Below are 23,200 nucleotides of genomic sequence, written 5' to 3' on the forward strand. Positions count from 1 at the left end.
TGACCACTCTCTGTATGGATCTTCTATCTGAGGCATTGCTGCCACCAAACCAAACAGTGACGAAGTTTGTTAAAAAGCCTCTTGAAAAAGCACGTTTGGGAAAACCATGACCTGGATGACTGAGAATCTCTATAAACACACCTGTAGATATTATCTTCATTCTTTATTTATTTTTAAAATGATTTTACAAATGGCAGTAATCATGAAATTCCACTAATTGTGTCAATCATTCATTTATGTCAGAAATTATATAACAAAGAGAAAGGTTTTACCTACTTGTATATATTCAGTTAGTGAATTAAAAATCTGTTTGGTTACAGCCAAAGCCTTAGAGAAGTTATGTTGTCCAGATTCATCAATTATATCTTTGCCAGAGTAGTACCAATAAAAGTCACTGATTGATTCCTAAGTATAAAAAATATGTGGTTTTACTTCATTAATATATTAATTAATTCATATTAATTCATTAATCAAACTGTATTCCAGAAGGAAATTGTAGTATCATTGTATCATTTTTATATTTATCATTTTTTCTAGTTATATGATGATAAATATATAATATAAATATATAATGATAAAATCTATATCTACTCCAATAAATTCTGAATCCAAACAGTAGCAAATAGAAAAATACTTACTTTTTAAAAAAGCTCCAAAAGAGCATATTTTATTATTTCAATCACTAAATATTACTTTAAAACACCTCCTATGATGCCTTTCACTTAAGTTTAGTTTTCAACGTTAAACAATGTAAAAAATTGTGTTATATCACAATATGCATTTAAAACACCTTGAAACAAAACACTCTTAACCCAAAATATACCCCGCATACAAATTTTAAGACATCATGAGCAGATTTATATTGTTTATTATAAATTCTTGTAGAAACGAACAATTTTCTCCTGGCCCTGAAGAGGTATTGAGGTCAGCATCAAGTAAAACCAGCTGGAAAAGTGCTCCAAAACCTAAATAGAGTTTAACTTTTGATCATTTAATTAGCATAATTACTAACTCACAAACTAACTTTTAAAATGTAGATTAAAAAAATCTACAGTTAATGCATGACTGCGTGAAACCTACTTAAATGCCTGTTTCAGCTTTTCTAACCCTGGGTTCACTAAATAAACTGATTTTAATTCCCAGAATTCGTAGCCATGGCAAAGCTGTCCGAGAAATAATGGAAGTTCAAGTCTTTTGTGCCTGGATTAGAAAAGGCTGCTTTACTTAAGTATCCCGTCTCTTGAGTCAGGATACTGATATTCCTGGATGGTGGTTTTGGGTTTCACATTCCTGGGAATTAGATGAAATCAACTGACAAGTTCCCAATCAAGCTGTCCAAACAAATCCCTTCTTTTTAGTTTTGCAAGCCTCATTGGACTGATCTTTAAGTGTCTCAGTGAGGTTGGCCTAAAATGCCTAAATATTAGTGTCTTTACTGTTGTGTATAAAACCAGGCAAGGTTTGAAAAATCAAACAGCAGCTAATTTGTTTTCTCGGGAAAACAGCATTCATTTTTAATTCCCTCAAAGTGTCTGCAAGCATAAAGTAAAGCATTCTTTTAAAAATCAATTTTTTCTCAGACATCAAACATTTCAATGTCACAGGTACAGGTAGGAAAAGAAAAACTTGTGTGTGATTCAAATCAAACATTTAAATCCCAATATGTTTTGCCTCAAATTAAAGTTAGGAAGAGTCATCAATATACTTCTAGTGTTTTTTTCAAGCTTAGATTTTACAGTTTCTATTCAAATTGGTTGCCATGCTCCTTCTCTTTCAATTGATACAATATAATTGAAAAACAGGACACAACTACTGCATCGTGGAACTGTAAGAAGAAAAAAAGAATAGACACCAAGTGTGATAAAAGCCAAAAACCTGTAATGGCAGAAGGATTTTAAAAACAGAGTGATATAATATAAAATATTTTCTCTGTTTACCTGAAGCCGCAAAAGATAATCTACTGTACTAATGATAATATTCACTGTTGTAGTATTGCCCATTTGTGTGCGCAAGTAATTCTGAAAATCTGAAAGGTAAAAATCAATGTGCTATATAATAAAAGATTCAATATAGTCTTACTTATTTTCATTTTTTGTTCATTTAGAAAATGAAAAATTGTATATTGTTTTGAAAGGAAACAGCATTCATAACCACCCCTGATGGATACCACAGTAATTGTTTTCTAATAATCTGAAAGAACTGAAATCTTTTTAAAGAAAGTTATATGAAATAGTAATTGCATAACATATTACATAGCAAAACTTCTCACTTACTAGATTTGAATTTAATAAAATGGCAATTTGATTAGTATCTTGAAAGAACTTATACATGTAAAAAAAATTTCTGAATCCACCTCATCTGAGAACCTGATTAACTGTTGAAGAATTGAAAATCAATTTAAGTATGAAAGATATTGGAATAACTTATTTCCCCAAAGATTTAAATCAAACAGCAAATTGCTGAATATATATTGCACATCACTTACCATTATTATGACCTTCACACAGCAGTTGTAAAAATCTAAATAGATCTTTAGTAAACTCATCATTCTGTAGTACTTTCTCACCTTGAAAATATACAGTACAATGAATTACGTGATAATCAAATGTTTCGAAACATGCAGAACAAATAGTCTCTCAACAGCATCCTTCAAACTAAGTGATTGTAATAAAAAGCAAATACTGTAAGCTAATTTACAGTAGTTTGTTCTTTAAAAAAAGAAATACTTTGAAGAAATGATAAAAGCAAACTATAAAACAGAAAAAGCAAAGCTAAAATATTTAGCACTCCAAAGCATTCATGATCAAACTACAGGACTAAAAATCTAATAGGAAATGGTTAGTCATTATCAAACCATGCCTTAGGTATGAAAGACGCTTCTTTAATTAAGCATCAAATTGTTTCTTCAAGCCCCATACAGAATCATCTGCAGACCATGAAAGTTAACCTAAAAGATATCTATAAAGATGCAATTAAAGAAGATTTCTTTCTGTATTTGCCACACACAATAGCATCAAAAGCTGTAAACCCAAACATACCACGCTCACGTATGATGACTGTGGATCAAAGAAAAATAATAAGAATACAAAATAAGCAAGTTATAATTACATTATATATTTTATTAAATGTTTTCTTGGAAACTAAATGAAACAGCATAGTTTAATCGCACATCATTTAAAGGAGGTTAAAGAGGTTAAAGAGACCTTAAGTGAACAATTGGGCTGAAAAAGAAATTAAGTGTAAATCTATCTGAATTCATTCATTGTACGTACGTGTTCCTTCTTCAGTAACCATTCCAAGGCCTTCTGCTTTATTTTGTCTCTCGAAGGCATTCAAATCAAGAACACTTATAAAAAAAAAGATAATAAAGAAAAGTTTGCTAAATCAAATAATAAGACTGAATAATAATTTGACAAATCATTCAAACAGTAAAAAATGAATTATAAAGGTTTAAAAATGATGCATTTGAAAGATGACCAGTTTCACTGAAATCAGTATTAAATGTTTCTTTATCAATATTACCTCCTAAACCCAAACCACTTTTTCAATATTCCTTCTGTTGATATCACTGCAATATAACAATTGAGACAAAAATTAGCCTAATCCACTAAATGCTTTCTCCTTTTTTTTCATCAGTGGTAAGGACAGTGAGAATCTGGTGCTCATGGGTAAAGATTTACTCTTTAAATTGTTATTATTAACAATAACAACCACGTAAGAATGCTGATATGAAAATATTGTAAAGATTCTTAAAGGGCAAATAATGCATGCCCCAGAACAAAATCCATCCATTGCATCTCAGTTCACATTATCACATTTCCCCAGAGTTTTAAAAAAACATGAATTTGGAAAAGTATATCCCACTGACGATGTGGAAGATCAGATTAGGGACAGATTTTCATACAGAAAATCTATCTATATGGACACTGACAACAATTTGATAGCACATATCAGTCAAAATTCCATTCATACATGCAGCTGAGCACAGAAAGTTTTTACCTGCAAGATTGCATTAAGCCAGAGATAGATTGAAAAAAACCAGCATCTTTTTTCTCTTTCAAATAATCCAACATTTTCTGAATCAGAGATTGAAAAAAAATATATATTAAAAACTGTCTTGAGTTTTTTTTTTAATGACAAGAATATATTTTTGCTGGATGACAAGAATAAATTACAATCTTAACTTATTATTGGCATCTTTGGACTTGGCTTGAGAACTTGGATAATGTAAGCTTATATAATATATATGGTATGTTTAAAAGCTGTCTTGCCTTGCTGCTGAGTGCTAAGAAGGGTGACTGGAAAGGCATGGAATTGGAGATGGTGAGTCCTAGAGTAAAGCCTCAAATAAGGGAGGGAATGGGATAGAGTGATGTGAGGGCCATCAGTATTATGACAGGCACGGGATATCACAGGAATATGAGGGAAGCAACTCACAGGCTGATTTCTTGGATAACTATGGTATTTTTTACTCACCAATCCTCACTATATACCCTTGAGGATAGGTGACTGGATCCTTTTATTTTTTTTAATGTATAATTTTTATTTAAGATTTTCACAAAAGTAGTAGATAAACATTAAATAATATAGAGTGAGATTTGAAAAATAAAGGTAAGGAAAAAAATGAAAAGAAATACAAATAAAGAAAAGAATAAGAGATATCCAAAGAAATGACATCTTTACGCCAGTTACAAAACTTATTTTCTCTCCTTCCTCGTTAAAATTACATCATAATTCTCTTTTGCCCATATTCAACAATTTTTAATTAGAAAATCCAAAAATTAGCAGCTATTTTTTTCATTTTCTTCAAAAAAATAATCCCTAATAGGCTTCCCATCTTTAATAAAAGCTCTTGTGGGATATATTATCAAGTCCTTGATGCACAATTTGATTTTGCAGAAGTCTACCAACTTGGCTTGTGTAGCTAAGACTTTTGTGGATCCACAGTAGGAATTCCTATCTTGGAAATTTGCCCACCCAGGTTTTGAATTTGCACTAGCTCCAAACCAGGGTAGAGAGATGGATGTGGTGGCAGTAGCAATCTGAGAGCCCTTCATCACTTTTAAAGGTCTACACTATAAATAACTAGAAGTGAGACCTTATGGGTGAAGTTGGGCATCAAAAATTAGCTAGGTTGATTGCTGCTGTGCATTATCTTCCCTGCTTTATCCCTTCCTGAGCTGCTAGATTAATTTAAATCTATCCATTACAAGCTGAAGCCCAAGCCGAAAAGGTTTTTGGAGATTTTAACTTGTGTGTCTCCCAGCAATACTGTGTTTAGTGTTCAGGAATTCATGGCTCCCAAATTATTGATGGCCCAAGTCATGCTGAAGTTAAGTAAGGGTAAGAGTCCCTATGGATTTTATTCCACTAGCATGTCTGAATATAGGTGCTCATCTCCGTTTCACGGCCACTGAGCCAGCTCTGTCGGAAGACATTTCTGTGCTCATGTGGCTACAATGACATCATGGAGCATTGATATCTTACCACTGAAGCGGTACCTATTATTATCTATCTACATTTGCTTACTTTCAAACTGCTAGATTGGCTGGGGTGTGGATGGAAGCTCACCCCATCACATAGCGTTCAGGTCTCAAACCTGGGCTACAAACATTAAATCTGGGTTTTATCTTGGGGTAGTTGCAAGGTTATCTGGAAGTGAAGGACATTACTTGGTGGGCAAGGGTGTTAGACAGGCAGCAATGATAGTTTAATTTGACCATCATTTGCTCAAAAAATTTAAATCTAAAAATATGTGCAAATACAAATAAATAAAGCTAAACTTACAGGTGAAACTCAAAAAATTAGAATATCGTGCAAAAGTTCATTTATTTCAGTAATGCAATTTAAAAGGTGAAACTAATATATGAGATAGACTCATTACATGCAAAGCAAGATAGTTCAAGCCGTGATTTGTCATAATTGTGATGATTATGGTTTACAGCTTATGAAAACCCCAAATCTACAATCTCAGAAAATTAGAATATTACATGCAGTCAATAAAACAAGGATTGCACATAGAACAATATCAGACCTCTGAAAAGTATAAGCATGCATAATGTACTCAGGACTTGGTTTGGGCCCCTTTGCAGCAATTACTGCCTTAATGCGGCATGGCATGAAAGCTATCAGCCTGTGGCACTGCTGAGGTGTTATGGAAGACAGGAAGCTTCAAAAGCGGCCCTCAGCTCTTCTGCATTGTTCAGTCTCATGTCTCTCATCTTTCTCTTGGCAATGCCTCATAGATTGTCTATGGGGTTCAGGTCAGGCGAGTTTGCTGGACAATCAAACACACTAATCCCATGGTCATTGAACCAGGTTTTGGTGCTTTTGGCAGTGTGGGCAGGTTCCAAGTCCTGCTGGAAAATGAAGTCAGCATCCCCATAAAGCTCATCTGCAGAAAGAAGCATGAAGTGCTGCAAAATCTCCTGGTAGATAGCTGTGTTGACCCTGGACTTAATGAAGCACAGTGGCCCAACACCAGCAGATGACATGGCTTCCCAAATCAACACAGACTGTGGAAACTTCACACTGGACTTCAAGCATCTTGCAGTGTGTGCCTCTCCATTCTTCCTCCAGACTCTGGGTCCTTGGTTTCCAAATGAGATGCAAAAGTTGCTCTCATCAGAAAAGAGGACTTTGGACCACTGAGCAACAGACCAGTTCTGTTTTTCTTTAGCCCAGGTAAAACGCTTCTGACGTTATTTGTTGTTCAGGAGCAGCTTGACAAGAGGAATATGACATTTGAAGCCCATGTCCAGGATCCGTCTGTGTGTGGTGGCTCTTGATGCACCAACTCCAGCCTCAGTCCACTGTTGTGAAAGTCCCCAACACTTTTGAATGGCCTTTTCCTGACAATCCTCTCCAGGCTGCGGTCATCTCCACTGCTTGTGCACCTTTTTCTTCCACACTTTCTATTAATGTGCTTTGATACAGCACCTTAGGAACATCCAACTTCTTTTGCAATTATCTTTTGAGGCTTTCCCTCCTTACGAAGGGTGTCAATGATGGCTTTCTGCACAACTGTCAGGTCAGCAGTCTTTCCCATGATTGTGATTCTTACTGAACCAGACTGAGAGACCATTTAAAGGCTCAGGAACCCTTTGCAGGTGTTATGGCTCAATTAGCTGATTAGAGTGGGACACTTTGAGCCTAGAATATTGAACCTTTTCACAATATTCTAATTTTCTGAGATTGTGGATTTGGGGTTTTTATGAGCTGTAAACCATAATCATCTCAATTATGACACATCATGGCTTGAACTATCTTGCTTTGCATGTAATGAGTCTATCTCATATATTAGTTTCACCTTTTAAGTTGCATTACTGAAATAAATGAACTTTTGCACCATATTCTAATTTTTCGGGTTTTACCTGTATGTAAAGTTGCATACAAGCTGGTATTGTCACCTTTAAAATTCTTAAAAGCAAATGCACCCACAGAAACAATTGCATAACTATGAATGTGGTTACCTGTTGAACGACGGAGTTACCTCCATTTAGAACAGCAATACCAAGCTTCAGGGTTTCAACTACCATGGGCCCCATTTCACCTGTCAATCAAGAATGCAGCGCTTACATTGTGGTTACAAAATGATCGTTTTAAAAGGTTCTAAGCTTAAAATCAAGTTTAAAATCAGTTGGATAGGCAGGTGATAGCCAAGTGTTGCCAAGTGGTTGCAACATCAGGAAGAAGTATGGGAAAGTACCAGGGCCTGAAGGACGAATTAGGGTGGATGTGGAAAATAAAGGCCAAAAGGATTCCAGTGGTGGCAAGAACACTCAGGGCTGTGACTCCTAAACTGGGAAAGGGTCTCCCATAGATCCTGGAACAACTTGAAAGCTCTCTGATCAGAAGAGTGCAGTGCTAGGAATAGTTAAGATACTATGCAGTAATTTCAAATTCTCAGGCCCCTGGAGAGGACCTGAAATTGAGGAAGGCATATATCACTCACAGAGGTGAAAAGGGAATTTATTAAAGCCTGTTTAATGACTGACTGACTTTCTTTTCAAGACAAAATGAAATATATACATGCAAAAAATACATAAATAAATATTAAATAACCTTTCCATTTTTACTGTATTACCTTTGCTGGCACTGATCATTTGCAATATCATTTCAGCAGCTCCACGTTCATGGAGTCGGGACTGCTGATAGAGGGTTTTCTGCTTTTCCATTTCTTTTTCCTGAATGTCAGAATAACAGATGCATGTTAACATATTGTGGTACCTGCCACCAGTATAAAAAACTGTAAGGCTTTGAAAACAATAAACTTTTTTTAAAAAAAGAATCTTTCGTAAACCTATTAAAACACATATTAAAAGAATAAATTAGCCATGATAATTACTCTAATGCAGCAACATTTGTTAAGAGCTATTTTTTAAAATAATTACCCTAACAGATTTTCATGAAAAGTTTTACCCACAGTTGATACAGTAATAAGCATGGGATACATGCTGAAAAAGGAAAAGTTTAAATTTGAAAAGAACAGTAAGCAACATTTGTTTTTTCTTTTTATATGGAACAAAAGACAGATAGAAATTCAGATGAAAAGAAGAAAGAAAAATAGTAAGGAGAAAGAAATACAGACATGATTGGGGAAAAAATTAAAAAAATAATCATGACTATGTATAATATTATGTTAATTTATGAAACTGGGCACTCTATCTCAAATGACTGCATCATTTCTAATAGCTATATAAATTATGAAAGATCTGATTTTAAAGAAAACAACTAACTTCAAATGTCTTCTCCTTTTCTTCTTCCTCTTCCTCCTCATTACCATCTTGCTCACTCTGACAGCTCTTTTCTCATTAGAAAAAAAAACAGGCTCAGATAATGAATAAGCAGAAACAAGTCAAATACATTTTTAAACTACAGTTCATAAGCAGAGAATTGATCATCTCATGGATGGATTTGCAAATTAAAGTCTCAAAGATCAAGGTAGTTGTGTTTCAAAGAGAAAAGGATGCAAAAAATAGAACAAGTAAATAAATGTACATACTTTAGTGGAATATTTACTAAATAAGGGGAAATTATAAATAAGATTACAATATGAAAATTCTAGCAGAAAACTGGGCAGTAGTAAGTTTTTTCTCATAATGTATGTATATATACATATATATATTATGTTTTCTGAGGTTTTCCCGGGTATTTGTATGTGGATCTTTGGTTATTTGGGTTTTCTCCCGCGTAAAATTGGAAGTATCTAGGCGACGTTTTGATGCAGTCTCATTCATCATCTTCAGGCTTGTGTCTTTGGCTTTGTGCTTCTTGGAGTAATGTGAGCTTGCAGCTGCTTCTTTGTTTTAACTGTTAGTGGGGGTGTGACTTGATTGGGTGGGGGCTTGGCTGTGTTCTGATTGGGTGGGGGTGTGTTCTCATTGGTTGGTTCTGTTCAGGTGGGGACTTGGTTGTGCGCAGGTTAGTCTTAGTTGCTGGAGGATTTGAGCTGGTGAGCTGTGATCCTGCTGTTTGGCTTCGCATTTGTGGTCGTGCCACATCTTCATGGTGGGTGTCAATTCGCTTCATGTATGGGTCAGAGGGATTTGAAGCAGGTAGTGATACAGCTGCAGTACGGCTTCTGGTCCTTGGTCATGTCTCATCTTCTGTGTGGGTGTGAGTCTGCTTTCTACGTGGAAATGTGGTGGTAGCATCTTGTATGGCCCTTGTGCGTGTGGGTCTGGTGTCATTCTTCATGTTAGGCGCTCATTTGTTCATGAGGGCGGGTTTCCAAATGGCTGGTAGGCGGGAGGTATCATCTTGTTTATTCATGCTGTGTGGGCCTTTTTCTATCTCTATGGCTTCTCTGATTATTTGAATAAAAGTCTGATTCACAGACAAACACAATACAGAAGCCTGATAATGGCAGATGAGATTCTGCCAAAACGTTGCTACAACTTTAAAAGCACAACTACAATGACGTGGGAAAATACCCGAACAAAGCTGAATACCATATAAATATAATTTCATTTATGTATGAATTGTTTTTAGAAATTTCTTCCACCTCATCTTTTCATATGTTTTCACATGTTTACATCTGGCCATGATTTTGCCCAGAGTTGAGCGTTTTTTTGAATAAACAAAAAAGAAAGAGTTTCATAGGAATATCTATGTGTGCCAAAGATGTACAGTACGAAGGAAAATTAACATTCTATAATATTCTAAATCTCTACAGTACATTGAGGGTAGACTTTGATCTAAATTGGCCAGATCAAGACCCAGATTCATCAACATGAGGGCAACTGTTGAAGAATTCTTTAATGAAGAAATAATTTTATCAAATTTTGGTTTGGTCTTTATTTTTCAGCAGTAAATACTAATGAATTTACATCCAATTAAATAAAAGTTTTGGGGACAGAATTTACCTTATATTATAAGTTTATAATATTGGTTGATCTTGAAAAAATTAAATAGTGTTGAGATTGATTAGTAGTTGGATGGAAGATAATCCGAAAATCTTGAGCTGGAGATTAGACTGGGAAATAAAAGATGTCCCTAAACAAGGCAGTGACAATTTCTACATTACTGCTATGAAAGCCACAGATATTTCCATGAAAACACTACGAAATCCAGCTCAACTCAAAGGTAATTTTATCTTTTATTACTAGGAATGTTTCTTTTTCCTCCAAAATTTGCTGTTGGATTGTTTTATCACTTTTTTATCTTGTTTTTTTTCCTGTGGCTTTTTATGTTTGATATTTGCTGATTCAGTCATTTAAAAAGATGGATTAGTAACATCATTAGTAATAGAATCTATTAGTAACAGTAAAATGGCAGTAACAAATAGAAAATGCTGAATATTATTTTAAGATTTCAGTTGTACCTGAAAAAAAAACAGAGATGGCATTCTAAATATAAATTGTTTTTAGTTAATATTTAAATTACTCACCTTTGCCATCATTGCTGAATATGCAGTGTATAAGGGATCATTTTCTAGTTTGCTGTAGAAAAGTATTTAAAAAATAAATAAATTTGCTCCTGGAAAGGCTTTACAAGTTACTGAATTGAAGTTTCAGGATTTATTAAAGCAGGGAAACTTTCATCTTGTTATAACCCCATGATACTTGATACGATCTTATAAGCTTATAGGTTCCATATCAGATTCTTTATTAAAACATGTATTTATCAAGTGCTTTTGCTATTGAAGAATATATCTATCTACTTCACATGAGAATTTTTTTTCTATTATGACTTAGAAATGATTACAAAGGTTTCAGCCATGGCTTTGCTATACAGCTGATAATTATCTCTGATCATATCAAATACAAGATCAGTTCCTACAATAATAAATAAAACTTTAATTAATTCTAAATGTTTTACTATTGTTGTGTTAAAAGGATTTTGGGAAACTTGCAAAATTCAATCTGAAAGAGATATATGTATTCAACTTTAAACATTACCTTTCTTTCTGCTCCTTAATCTTTAAGATTAAGGCTGCATTAAATAGCACAGTATCACCTTTGACTTAAAAAAAAATCCAGAAAACAGTTTAAAATGACCATTTTAAAACAGATGCCATGTCCAACTTGATATTTCTCAGCATCTTAAAAATTTTTTTAAAAAACATATTTAAGAAAACTTGGGGTAAGGTAGGTGAACCTCTTTGTTTTTGAAGTCCTATTTTTTGATATATTATATGCACACCATCTTGTAATTACTTTCTAGTTATGAGCCTGGGCGGCGCAGTGGTTAGAGTGCAGTACTGGAGTCTATTTCTGCTGACTGCCAGCTGCCTACAATTTGGCACTTCAAATCTCACCAGACTTAAGGTTGACTCAGCCTTCCATCCTTCCAAGGTCAGTAAAATGAGGACCCAGATTGTTGGGGGCAATATGCTGACTCTGTAAACCACTTAGAGAGGGCTGTAAAAGCACTATGAAGCAGGATATAAGTCTACATGCTATTGCTATTCCTTGTCATTTCTTTTGTCAAATTCATTGTATGTTATTATTTTTAATGTTGCTCTTTATAGAGTTGGGTAACATAATAAAGACAGGAAGGAAATGAAGGAAGTAGGAAGTTAGTTACCTTCTTTCAGTGAGAGCACTCCGACTGAAATGAAGAATAATCTGATGTAGAGGATCTGGATGGTTTTCATTCTCTTCTTCCTCATCTTCAGTTGTTTTGGGTGGAGTCTGTGCAAACATCACATTGGAATTTTATACATAAAAAGTATGAAATAGGAAAGAAAAAATAAGTGGAATAACTAGCATTTCCATATTTTAATATTGATATTTTAATATTGATATTTTAGCTGGAAGATTCAATTATGCAACAGCTTTTCTTCTATAAAATCAGTATTTTAATAGTAAAATGTTCATACATTTAATTCCCTTTGGACTGACTTGCGTTTACTTATAAATAAAATTGTATAGGATTGCATAATCAGAACCTGTAATGGAAAAATATTGAGCCTAATTAAAAATCTTTTTTTTCTAGAAATAGATCAAGTTCATTACCTGAAGCCAGATTTGGTTTGCCTGGTTATCTAGATTCCTCTATTCCTCACTATGACCCACTATAGGTCAGCATGTCATGTGTATTTTGTGAGTTTAGCCCCCTAAGATAGATTAGAGTAAGAAACCAATGCCATATAGACAAGTGCTACTGTTATTGTACAGCTTAATGTAATAGAATTCTGCAAGTTTGAATGTGCTTTCCCCCTCCCTCACTTTATTTTTGTGTAAAGGGGAACTATGTTATTTTGTAGAAAGGGGCAGGTCTGAAGTGTTTAAGAAATTTGTTTCTTGGAATAGGTTCAAGCTGTGCTTGCCTGATCATTGTCTTGGTGGCAATTCATTGTCCTGTCCTTAAAGACCATTTCCTATGCTCACTAAACTAGAGTCTTCATGCTTGCCTCTGCAACAATGATTGGGAACTGCAGTATCAACACCATTGAATCATCTGGAACTGACAGCAAAGGAATCAATTCATATCTGTGATTAACATTCTTCTCTGTTACTCTGGGAATTAGAATTCTTTCAGTTTGAATGACCATGTTCGAGGCATAGCATGTTATCGGATAAATAAAGCCCACTTTTTTCCTTCCTTCCTTTTTTGCATGCCCTGGATGAAAGTTTTATGTATATCTGCTTAATCACAGCAGAACATAATTGTATAATCTCCATCATAGGAAATTCAATGTATGTTTCCAACAAATTAACAATATCAAAGCAAACTCTCTGAAGAGAGCTGCATACAGTTATATACCATTTACCAGCTATACACCTCCCTGCAATGATATTCTTAACTAAATATTACCATCTGATGAATGAGAATAATAATCTGATTATTGTGTTGATGGCGTAATAGATGTTTTCGTTGCTAAGTTACCATATGATTCATTGTTCTTTAAGCAGCAATAGACTAGCACAGAAACGGTTTAGAAAATTCTCACTTTGTATTTCACAGAGATTTCCACCATTTTATAAAAAAGTAACAGCTATATTTAAGGGAGTAATCTGTCCATTGTTCAATATCCTTAAGTAAAAAAGAAAAAAAAGAAATCTTTGCCCTTTACAAATATTAAAGAGTACTATCAAAGACAATCAAAGAAGTCTACTTGTGCAAGGATCATCTTCTTAAAAACATTAAGAGAACATGGAGAAATCCCAAAGTATGAATGTGTGATCTGCTACTTTCTGTGAAATGTAATTGCAAGACTCAGGGTAACTCTATACTTAATACTGATGTAGAATTAGCCTATGTCAGGTTAGTGGAAATACTGCATCAATGATGCAAATGCATTTTAAGAAATATAAAGACATCCATTCATAAATCTATTAGTCTCTTGTAGGCTGTTGGATGTTGCTTTTCTGCCAAGAAAACATTATAATTGGAAAGTAGGGTGAACTCATCATTTCAGATACAGAAAATAATAGTTCTATAAATTACTGCTCAATTAATCAGTTAAAAAGAAAAGTGTTAAAAAAATGTGGAATTTAAAAAATGCCTTGTCAAATAAAAATTCCATTGCTTAAAACACAAATCTGTCATACTTATTTCTAACTTGTTAGAATGCCAATGTATTATAATGTCAAGGAAAAGGTAGATAGCTTGTACTTAAAAAAACAAGCTTTGGCATATTAAAATGATTCAAAACATTATTCAATAAACAAAATGCCAATTAACAAAAAACATTCACTGTATTTGAACCTTCAAAAATTAAACTAATTTAAATTAAATTTTAAATTAGAAATTAAATTAGCTGTGATTTGGTCTAATTAGTTTCAGTCCAAATATATACAGTAACAAAATAAAGATTTGATACACTGTTCATATCGCGGCATAAAATATAGCAGGATGGTATGTATATATGAAAGTCTTTATAAGTGTAGACAAGAAGGCATTGTGGACTCAGCCCAATTATATTTGTACTTACAGCCAAATCCTGAACCAGTTTCTCTTCAAAGGAATATTCCTCTGTTTCTATCCAGTATTTCTGATAACCATGGAGAAACAGGTTAATAGAACGATGCCTAGGAGTAAGGGTGAAAATGAAATCCAGAAGGAAAACAGAATAAAATAAAAACTCTTAGAAGATTACTGACTAGTAACACCTATAGATTCTATACAATTCAATTCAGAAACCATTAAAATTAATCAATGTTCAGCAAAGTTTAAATAACATAGATGACAAGTATTATTTTAATAAGCTGCACCAGATAGAAATCAAAACATGGAAAGAAGGCTATTGATATGCTTATATTTTACTGAACACTTTAGAATCCAATTTCCTATAGATGTAAGTCCTTGGTTTTCTATTTTTTTCAAAAAAGACAGTTGGAGAAAAACATATTTTACTTTGATGCAGTTCTACATTGACTCCTTACCACTGTGATGTCCACTGAATGCAAATGAATTAAAATCATGAAATATCCATTTCATGTCTTTATTGATTATTTTACTTTAGGATTATGATTTTTAACATAACTAATGTAAAATGAACCTAGTTATGTCATTTCTTTACACTTTGACTAATCATGATGTTCTTATTTATCAATATGGTTTACCATCAACTTCACTTATAATTTTAAACCAACTTTTTAAAACTGTAGTTTCTCTAAAACAATAATTGCTTGATTTGCACCTTATGTTTTTCCATAATTAATAAGTATGCATGGAATTCTTTCTAACCTTATGTAGTTTTTAGTACAATGCCCAATGTAGGAGTCTTCATACCATCTTGGCGAATATTGTCTACTTGTTTACAAGCTCTCATAGTCAGAAAAAATCCTTCTTATTTCAAGTTTAAATCTCCCTATATAAAGTTTTCGCTCATTGCTTTGTTGCTTATCCTCAGGTACTATGGAGAATATAGTCACACATGTCTTAAAATATTGGAAGGCCACCATCATGCTCCCTTTAGCTTTATTTTCTATTAAACCAAGTTCCTTTAACTACAATTCAACTTACAACCATTCATTTAACTGCCATTCAAAATTACAAGCACTGTAACTTAAGCATTAACAAAAGTGACTTATAACTGGCCCTTATTCTTATGACCTTCACAGCATCTCCAAAGTCATATGATCAAAATTCAGGCATTTGGCAACTGGCATGAATTTACAACTGTTGCAGCATCCTTGTGATTGCATTTGCAAGCTTCCCAGCTGGCTTTCTACAAGCAAAATCAATGAAGGAACCAGATTCATTTAATGACTGCATGTTTCACTTAACAACCGGAGTGATTTGCTTGACAACCATGGCAAAAAAGGTTGTAAAATCAGGGGCAGCTAAGTTAATAATTGTCTTTTTTTGGCAATGGATATTTCAGCACCAAACAATTGTGGAGACTGTAACTGGGCACGTATTCTGTGTGTGAACTGATCAGTGTAGTCTAGAGCTTTTGGGGATCTCACCATTATACCTCTGTTGATGCAGCCTAAAACTATTGGTTCTTTTGGCAGCTATGGCACGCTACTGGTTCTTTTGGCAGTTGTGGCACACTACTGGCTCACCTATGGTCTTCTAGGACATTCAGATCTATCTTGCAAGCTCTACTATTGAGCCAAATATTTTATACATGAGCATCTTGTTTTTCTGCCTAAGTGCAGAAAAAATACATTTCTTTCCACTGAACCTTTGTTAACTGGAGCCCAATGTTCATATCAAATAAATCCTTTTGATCTTTGCACCTATTTAGTATGTTCTCCAGCTTTGTGCCATGTACATATTTTATGACCATCCCATCTAGTTATTGAGACTCATATGGCATACAAATTTAAATGATGATTGGTGGTGGTGATTGATGATGATGATTGTTGAATCAATCATTCAGCCAACTGAATCCATCTAGAAGTAGAACCATTCATCCCACATTATTTCAATCTGTTTAGAAAGAGGCTGTGTTTTACTTTATCAAAAGCATTACTGAAGTCTAAACACCCACTAAATACCTTACTCCATTAACCTAGTCATATTATCAAACAAGCAATCAGATTTGTCTGGCATGACCTCTTAACAAATCTGTACTGGAAGAAACCATGTGAAGCTTTAATATTATGTTTGAACTGGGCAGTGATTATGGCAGAATTATCCATGCTGAATTTCAAACCCACAAAATATTCTTCTCACCTTCTTCAATTCAAACTCAGTATTTGAAATATTTGTTCCAGTGTTAGAGTAAAGCAACTTGTTGCTGTGGAGTTACTTAAAACTATGATTATATGTACTTCAAATCATAATACTGTATAAATCACAGTTTAGGGTTCCAACAAGTACTGAACTATGGTTAATCAAAAAGGGGGTGGAATTTTCCAACAGCTCCTTGGAAATTATGTAAATTTATAGAAGTTTGTAACATAACTAATTGCAACTGGTATAATGTTGCAGTTCAATATATGTGCAGTTCGTTTAATATTTCAATGTGGGTAAACCAAAATGTTGTATTTCATTGGAGTTGAGTGCAGTGAAAGCTCCCACACACCAAATATTCAGTCAGACTTTGAGGTTTCTATGGTCTCTTCAAATATGAGAAGATGGAGAATTTTTATTTTTTGTTAAAGAAGAATAATGTCACTTTTCTTCCATTCCACATTCCTTCCATTCTTTACTGCTATATGGAAGGAAGGGAGAGAGGGATTTTTAAACAAAAGACAAAAATAAAGTTGTTGAGAATGACTGTTTCCCTCTTTTCATGTAAAGAGCAGATAAAAAGCTGCTTGGATTTTCAGGTGAAGGATTTCACAGAAGTCTTCTTCCCCTTGCAGTGGAGATGTCTCCAATTAACCAAAGATAGCTGAATAGGAGAAGACATTCCTTTCATGAATTTCTGTTATGCTAAGGGCTCTTTTGCTCCATACGTGACTTGGAGTGACTAAATCTCCCCCATATATCCACCTAAATTATCCATTATTTTATTATGCACTGCTGCAAGTCACCTTATGTCAGATGGGCAACACATCAATTTGATAAATAAATTTAAAAAGAATAAAGACAGAGGGAAAGCACAAATGGCCACAACATAGAAAGCTTGCTTCTGTGGATATGCTTATCTTTTCTTATTTCCTAACCCTATTATGTATAACTTGATATGAAGAATTACATTACTTAGTAACTTAAGATAATTACTATGCATATCTACTGGAAAATAGTCTCGCCAAGTTTATTAGAAATGTAGCTGCTGGAATGGAAGACTATTTATTCATTATATTTTAATGCCTTTAAAATATTTAGTAACATTAAGACCAAAGTGGCAGGAGAAATTCTGAATTGTGAAGAACATTGGGTTTTCAGTCAAGAAGATCATACAAATATACCTGAAAGAATTGCCTTCCCCCCTAAACCCCTAGAGCAGGGTGTCAAACTCAACATCTGGGGGCCGGATCTGGCCCATGGAGTGCTTAGATCTGGCCTGTGGGGTTGTCCTGGAAACAGCGAAGGACTGGCCCACAGTGCCTCTGCCAGTGAAAACAGCCCTCCTGAGCTCCGTTTTCACTGGCAGAAGGTTGCAGGAGGCTGTTGCGGCCTAAAATGGAGCTTGGGAGCCTGTTTTCACTGGCAGAACACTCAGGCCACCACAGGTACCCCTAACATAACCACAGCCACAAACACAACCCTGGTGCAGCCCTCAATGAAATGAAGTTTGACACTCCTGCCCTAGAGTATAGGAGTTGAATATAAAAGAAATCTTCAGATGTTTTTTAAATTAATTGTCACATTTTGAATTTCCATTTGTTTCAAATAAGTTACGAGTTAAAAAAAAAGGAAAATGCCAGAAACTTAGATTTGCATATAAGAAGCATGTTGGCAATTGTGTTCAAAGAATACTAATTGCATAGCATATGCAAACAATCAAGGTTATTCAAAATAAAATATCCAGTAATCTCTTCAAACAACCTCGGGAACAATACATCTTTACAGAGCTGCATATGTGGGAGAGAGACAATCTCCTCACAACAATGTTATGCCTTCTTCCGCTCTTCTTCCACCGCCTCTCCTATTCTTGTGATGCCAAAAACATACATAGTTAGTTCTGTACATGTTCTGTAGCATCTGTAAAATTATTTTGTTTGATCATGGATATAGTTTCCATTGCAAGCAAAATCACTGCTGTTCCATATGCCTAAGTGAGTGCTGAATGAAAGAGGTGAAAGGGTGGAATTGCCAAATGCTGGTAAAGCTATGGTTCTCTATGAACTTTAAACATACAAAAAACATTAGAAAGTAATGTTTTTCTTTAATTTTGACCAAATCTGTAAATGAGTTATGTTAATTGCATAGAAAAATACTATATTAAATATATAGTTCTTTTTCCATGTTGCCAATCTAAATTGGAATGGTTAGACTTATGTACCTGGGGAGATATATAAAGATCTCCCAAATCATTGAATAAGTAGATAATTCATACAATCAAGCCCAACTCAGCTTTTTAAAATTTCTCTAAAACACATTGGTTAAAAATGATGGAACAAAGGCCATTGAAGCTAATTTGCAAGACCCTGAAATCATTTAATAATGACAGAAGTAATGAATAGTGTGGGTGACTTCAAGTCATTTGATTCCTGGCAATGGTTACAGGAACTGGGCTTGGCTAGTTTTGTAAAGAGAAGGACCAGGGGAGACATGATAGCAGTCTTCCAATATTTGAGGGGCTGCCACAGAGAGGAAGGGGTCAAGCTATTTTCTAAAGCATCTGTAGGCCAGACAAGGAATAATGGATGGAAACTGAACAAGGTGAGATTTATCCTGGATTATAAGGAGAAGCTTTCTGACAGTCAACCAATGGAACAGCTTGCTCTTGGAAGTTGTGGGAGCACCATCACTTGAGACTTTCAAGAAGAGCTTGGACTACCATTTGTCAGAAATGGTGTAGGGTCTCCCGCTTGAGTGGGAGGTTGGACTAGATGACCTACAAGGTCCCTACCAATTCTGATTATCTGTTATTGTTAACTGACTGGACTATCCTTGCAGTTTATTTAGCAAGATTTGAGAAGTGGTTTGTCATTTCCTCCTTCCTAAGGCTGAGAGAGAATGATAGGTCCAAAGTTGCTCAGAGTCACTATATTGACGAAATGGGTGGCATAGAAATTTAATAATAATCAATAAATCATTAAATACATTCTTGCCCAGAAGAGTGTAAGAGGGACTTGAAAGTCTTTAGTCTTCAAGCCATTGTCTCTGGTTCACAGCTTCCCAATCAGTTAGGCATTATGCTTTTCAACAATACAAAGAGTATTCAGAAATAGCATATATAAACATTTTTAAAAATTATGTACCTTAGCAAATTATACAATGGTGCCATCCTGAAACAAGCTACAACAGCTCTTTTGCGTTGTTTAGACAAGAGTTTGTGCCAAACTGCCTTCTTTGACCTTAATGGTTGCTCAACCTACAGACATTATGAATGAAGATATTTTAACTGATTTTCACTTGATCCAATGACAAAGACATTATATTATATGATATGTTAGCAACATTTCTGCCTCCCCAATTAAAAATAGAATTTTCATTGGAAATTTCAAAAAAGCCTTCATAATTTTCATTCTAAAGCTTATGACATTCAGAAAATGGAAATCTCATTAGATTTGGTAGTTTCCTAAAATTTTAACTATTCCTCCAGAAAAATCTTAAAATCACTTTAATATTATAGTATCTGGGGGTATCTGGAAGCTTGTCGCTTGGTTATCAATCTCTGCATTAGACTATAACTGTGGTATAAAAATAATAATGTTTTATATTTATCTTTAGATTGCCTTATAATCACTTTGCAATTATGCCTTGCACACTATCAAAGATCGGTATTATTATGCAAACATCCATTCTCCTTGCTCTGTCTCACCATCCTACTTAATCCTCCAGAAAGAACCTTAAGGACCACAGACTTTCCCTGGATATAAAATGCTCAGCTCAGCCCATCCCAGCTCTATCCCAGTTTAACATCAGTTTGTTGAGGATAGATGTTAATGCCTTATTTTACTGTACCAAAGGAGTTGGAAGTGTTTTCCCCCACTATCCACTTCTCTTTTTTCCTCCTCTAACTTCCCTACTATTTACTTTTGTATTCTCTTTGTATGCCATATTATAAACTAATAAAAAATTTTAATAAAAAGAATCAGTTTGTAGAGTTGCTGTTTACTTTATTTAACCATGGATCCGTATGTCTCACTTTTAAACATAAAATAATATTTTTGTTACCTGTTCCAGATGATAGACAGCTGCTGAGATCCTTTGCACACGTTCAATAGTTTTCTCGGGATCAGCAGGTTCCTCAGTTTTCAAGACATCTTTGTAGAGATTCAACTGCCATTTCACAGCAGGGTCATCTGACTATCAAAAAATTTGATCCACTCTTATGCATACTTAATATTAAAATATATAGAACACTTATTTAAATAAAATTTATTGGCATTTTTTGCACCACTGTACTGAAGCAAGGGGAAAAAGCTATATGCTTATTGCTAGGAAGATGAAAAATGTGATATTTCTAAATGATAATGCAACGATACATTACAAAATCAAAGATAGGAAGATGCTACAGAACTCTATTGTGCTATGAATATACAATTTTATTATCTTGTAGACTATCTCTGGACAATCTCCAGTGCCTCCTTGAGGGAGATGGGAGGTCTGGAAACACAAAATATAAATAAATATAAGTAACTAACCAACAAAATAAAATCTCTTTTTCCCTGGGCATTGCCTACATTGGTCCAATGGGACTCTTATTAAAGGTCTCTTCCCATCTATGGTTCTCGGAAGGAATTCTCTCACCAGATGTACAAGCTGGTTTCTAGTCCTTCCCCTTGTAGTAAAATCCAAAGAAAGAATTTTTTTGTGGTAGTTTAAAAGCTGTTGTTATACCTTTAGTAAATTCTGGAGGAAATAAGGCTATAGTATAAATATATTCCTTTTCTTTGTCAGACTTATCCTGTCTATGGCTCCAACATTGACATTGCCTGCCAGTGGAAAATTGGGGAAATTTGTGATCAGTATGTTGGGGACACTATATTGCAGAGATGGCTAACATTTTCGTCATCGTGTGCTGAAAGTGCAGGTGCGCATGCATGCCTGCACCCATAATGCAATGCATGCATGACCCACCCGCCACTGTGTATGCACCACACACCCCTATGCATGTGCGTGTGGCCCCCATGCCCCTGCCCCCCTGCGCATGCATGTGTGTCTCCCAAGTGCGCATCTTCCCCTGCACATGTGTGGCAGATACCTGACAATCAGCTGGCTGGTGGGGGGGCACACGTGCATGTGCAGTGAATCTGTTCTGGGCGACGGCTTGTGTGCCAGCAGAAATGGCTCTACGTGCCGTTTCTGGCACGCATACCATAGGTTCACCATTATGGCTATATTGGTATACTTTATGGCCACACTATTTGGTGTCAGTAAATTTCCAGTAAGCTCTTTAACTTGCTACAAGTTTTGTATTTATAAGTACCATATTCATTGCCTGGCATGACTGCCCGAGCTGGTAAAAGTTGAACCTCAACATCTGGAAATCAACATATTGCTCATTCATATTATTTCTTCATAATAAATATAACTTCACTATAGGAATACTCTATTAAATGATGAAATATATTAACATGCTTTTTGACCTCAGAAAAATATTTAACTAACTGATTTTTTTGACATTTTGAATATTACCTTTTCCTGCAAATGCAAGTTATTGCGTAAATGTTCTTTGACTTCTTCTTCAGTGTCTTTCTGCAGATAAATAAAGGCATATTGATCTGGGTCATCTTAAATATATTTTGACCAATAATAAGACAGGAGACAACCTATTGGGATATAGCTGCATACTCTATATATAATAAAAATAAAGAGAGCAAGTTTTTGTAGTAAGGAGCTTCCTGTAGCCCTGTGTCCTTGTGTAGTTTAAAGTTCAATAATACACAAATATATAGTGTGTTTGCTAGGTTTTGAAATGTTTTAAAAATATTTGTGAGATAACATGAGTATCTGAATTAGGAGGATATTTCTTATATAAGGAGAAAAGGTGATATAGATAGATTAGATAGAAATAGATGATAGAGATAAAAATGTCTCAGATTTTGGATATACTCAATGGACACTGGCACCAAATCAAACCCTCCCTTCCTTCCTCCCTCTAATAAGCCTTTCTTAAACTTATTTGTTTGATCAATTCCTTGCTTCTAGAGATGTATGGTACTTATATCTAAAGACCTCAAAAATGCTTTAAACCCATCATGAGTATCCTTAGAGGAGCTTTTCTAGATTTCAGGTTCAAGAAAACACTTAGTTTTAAGTGTTAAGGAATTATTATGGAGTTAGCCACACCTGAACTGAAACCACTATTTCCCTGAACAAGAAAAGTTGTGGTGACTTTAAAGAGCTGTCAATAAGCACAGTGAGTGTATGAACATCAGACCTGAATTACCTTTGTCTACTTCAGATTCAAATACTGCATGTCTTTATTTGAAACCTTTCAGATTACAATCAGTAAGAGTAAAATATTGACTTACACAGCTGTACCTGGACTTAGCAAGAGCAATTAGCTCTTGATCTCCAGGGGTACACATGTTCAACCCAATGGGAAGCATTTTTTTAAGTGCAGCTACAATCAGAGAAGTCTGTATTGAATATAAATCCCCTCTATGTTTTGCTTTTTTTCGTTCATGATCATGACCTCCAGACTGCAAAAAAGAGACATATAAAATAAAAGGACCATTATTTCTTTCATACTAAAATAATCATTGTTCCTAATTATGCAATTAATTTA

At 34.6% G+C, this 23,200-nt stretch overlaps 1 protein-coding gene across 1 annotated transcript in view; it reads right to left on the reverse strand.

The window, feature by feature from the left end:
- Nucleotides 1–23,200, reverse strand: part of RYR3 (ryanodine receptor 3) — a 305,744-nt gene that overhangs the window by 36,230 nt on the left and 246,314 nt on the right. The window contains exons 70-85 of the mRNA XM_087921834.1: nt 22,944–23,114; nt 22,105–22,164; nt 20,641–20,772; nt 19,722–19,834; nt 14,384–14,480; nt 12,031–12,137; nt 10,892–10,943; nt 8,739–8,804; nt 8,087–8,186; nt 7,473–7,552; nt 4,000–4,076; nt 3,273–3,346; nt 3,039–3,056; nt 2,486–2,566; nt 1,938–2,026; nt 277–405 (exon numbers count right to left, since the gene is read on the reverse strand). Coding sequence (XP_087777960.1) covers nt 277–405; nt 1,938–2,026; nt 2,486–2,566; nt 3,039–3,056; nt 3,273–3,346; nt 4,000–4,076; nt 7,473–7,552; nt 8,087–8,186; nt 8,739–8,804; nt 10,892–10,943; nt 12,031–12,137; nt 14,384–14,480; nt 19,722–19,834; nt 20,641–20,772; nt 22,105–22,164; nt 22,944–23,114 — 1,446 coding nt within the window. The remainder of the gene's footprint in view (nt 1–276; nt 406–1,937; nt 2,027–2,485; nt 2,567–3,038; nt 3,057–3,272; nt 3,347–3,999; nt 4,077–7,472; nt 7,553–8,086; nt 8,187–8,738; nt 8,805–10,891; nt 10,944–12,030; nt 12,138–14,383; nt 14,481–19,721; nt 19,835–20,640; nt 20,773–22,104; nt 22,165–22,943; nt 23,115–23,200) is intronic.

Source organism: Pseudonaja textilis, chromosome 1 (genome assembly GCF_049901715.1).
Source record: "Pseudonaja textilis isolate UNSWEBS1 chromosome 1, rPseTex1.2, whole genome shotgun sequence".
Lineage (NCBI taxonomy): Eukaryota > Metazoa > Chordata > Lepidosauria > Squamata > Elapidae > Pseudonaja > Pseudonaja textilis.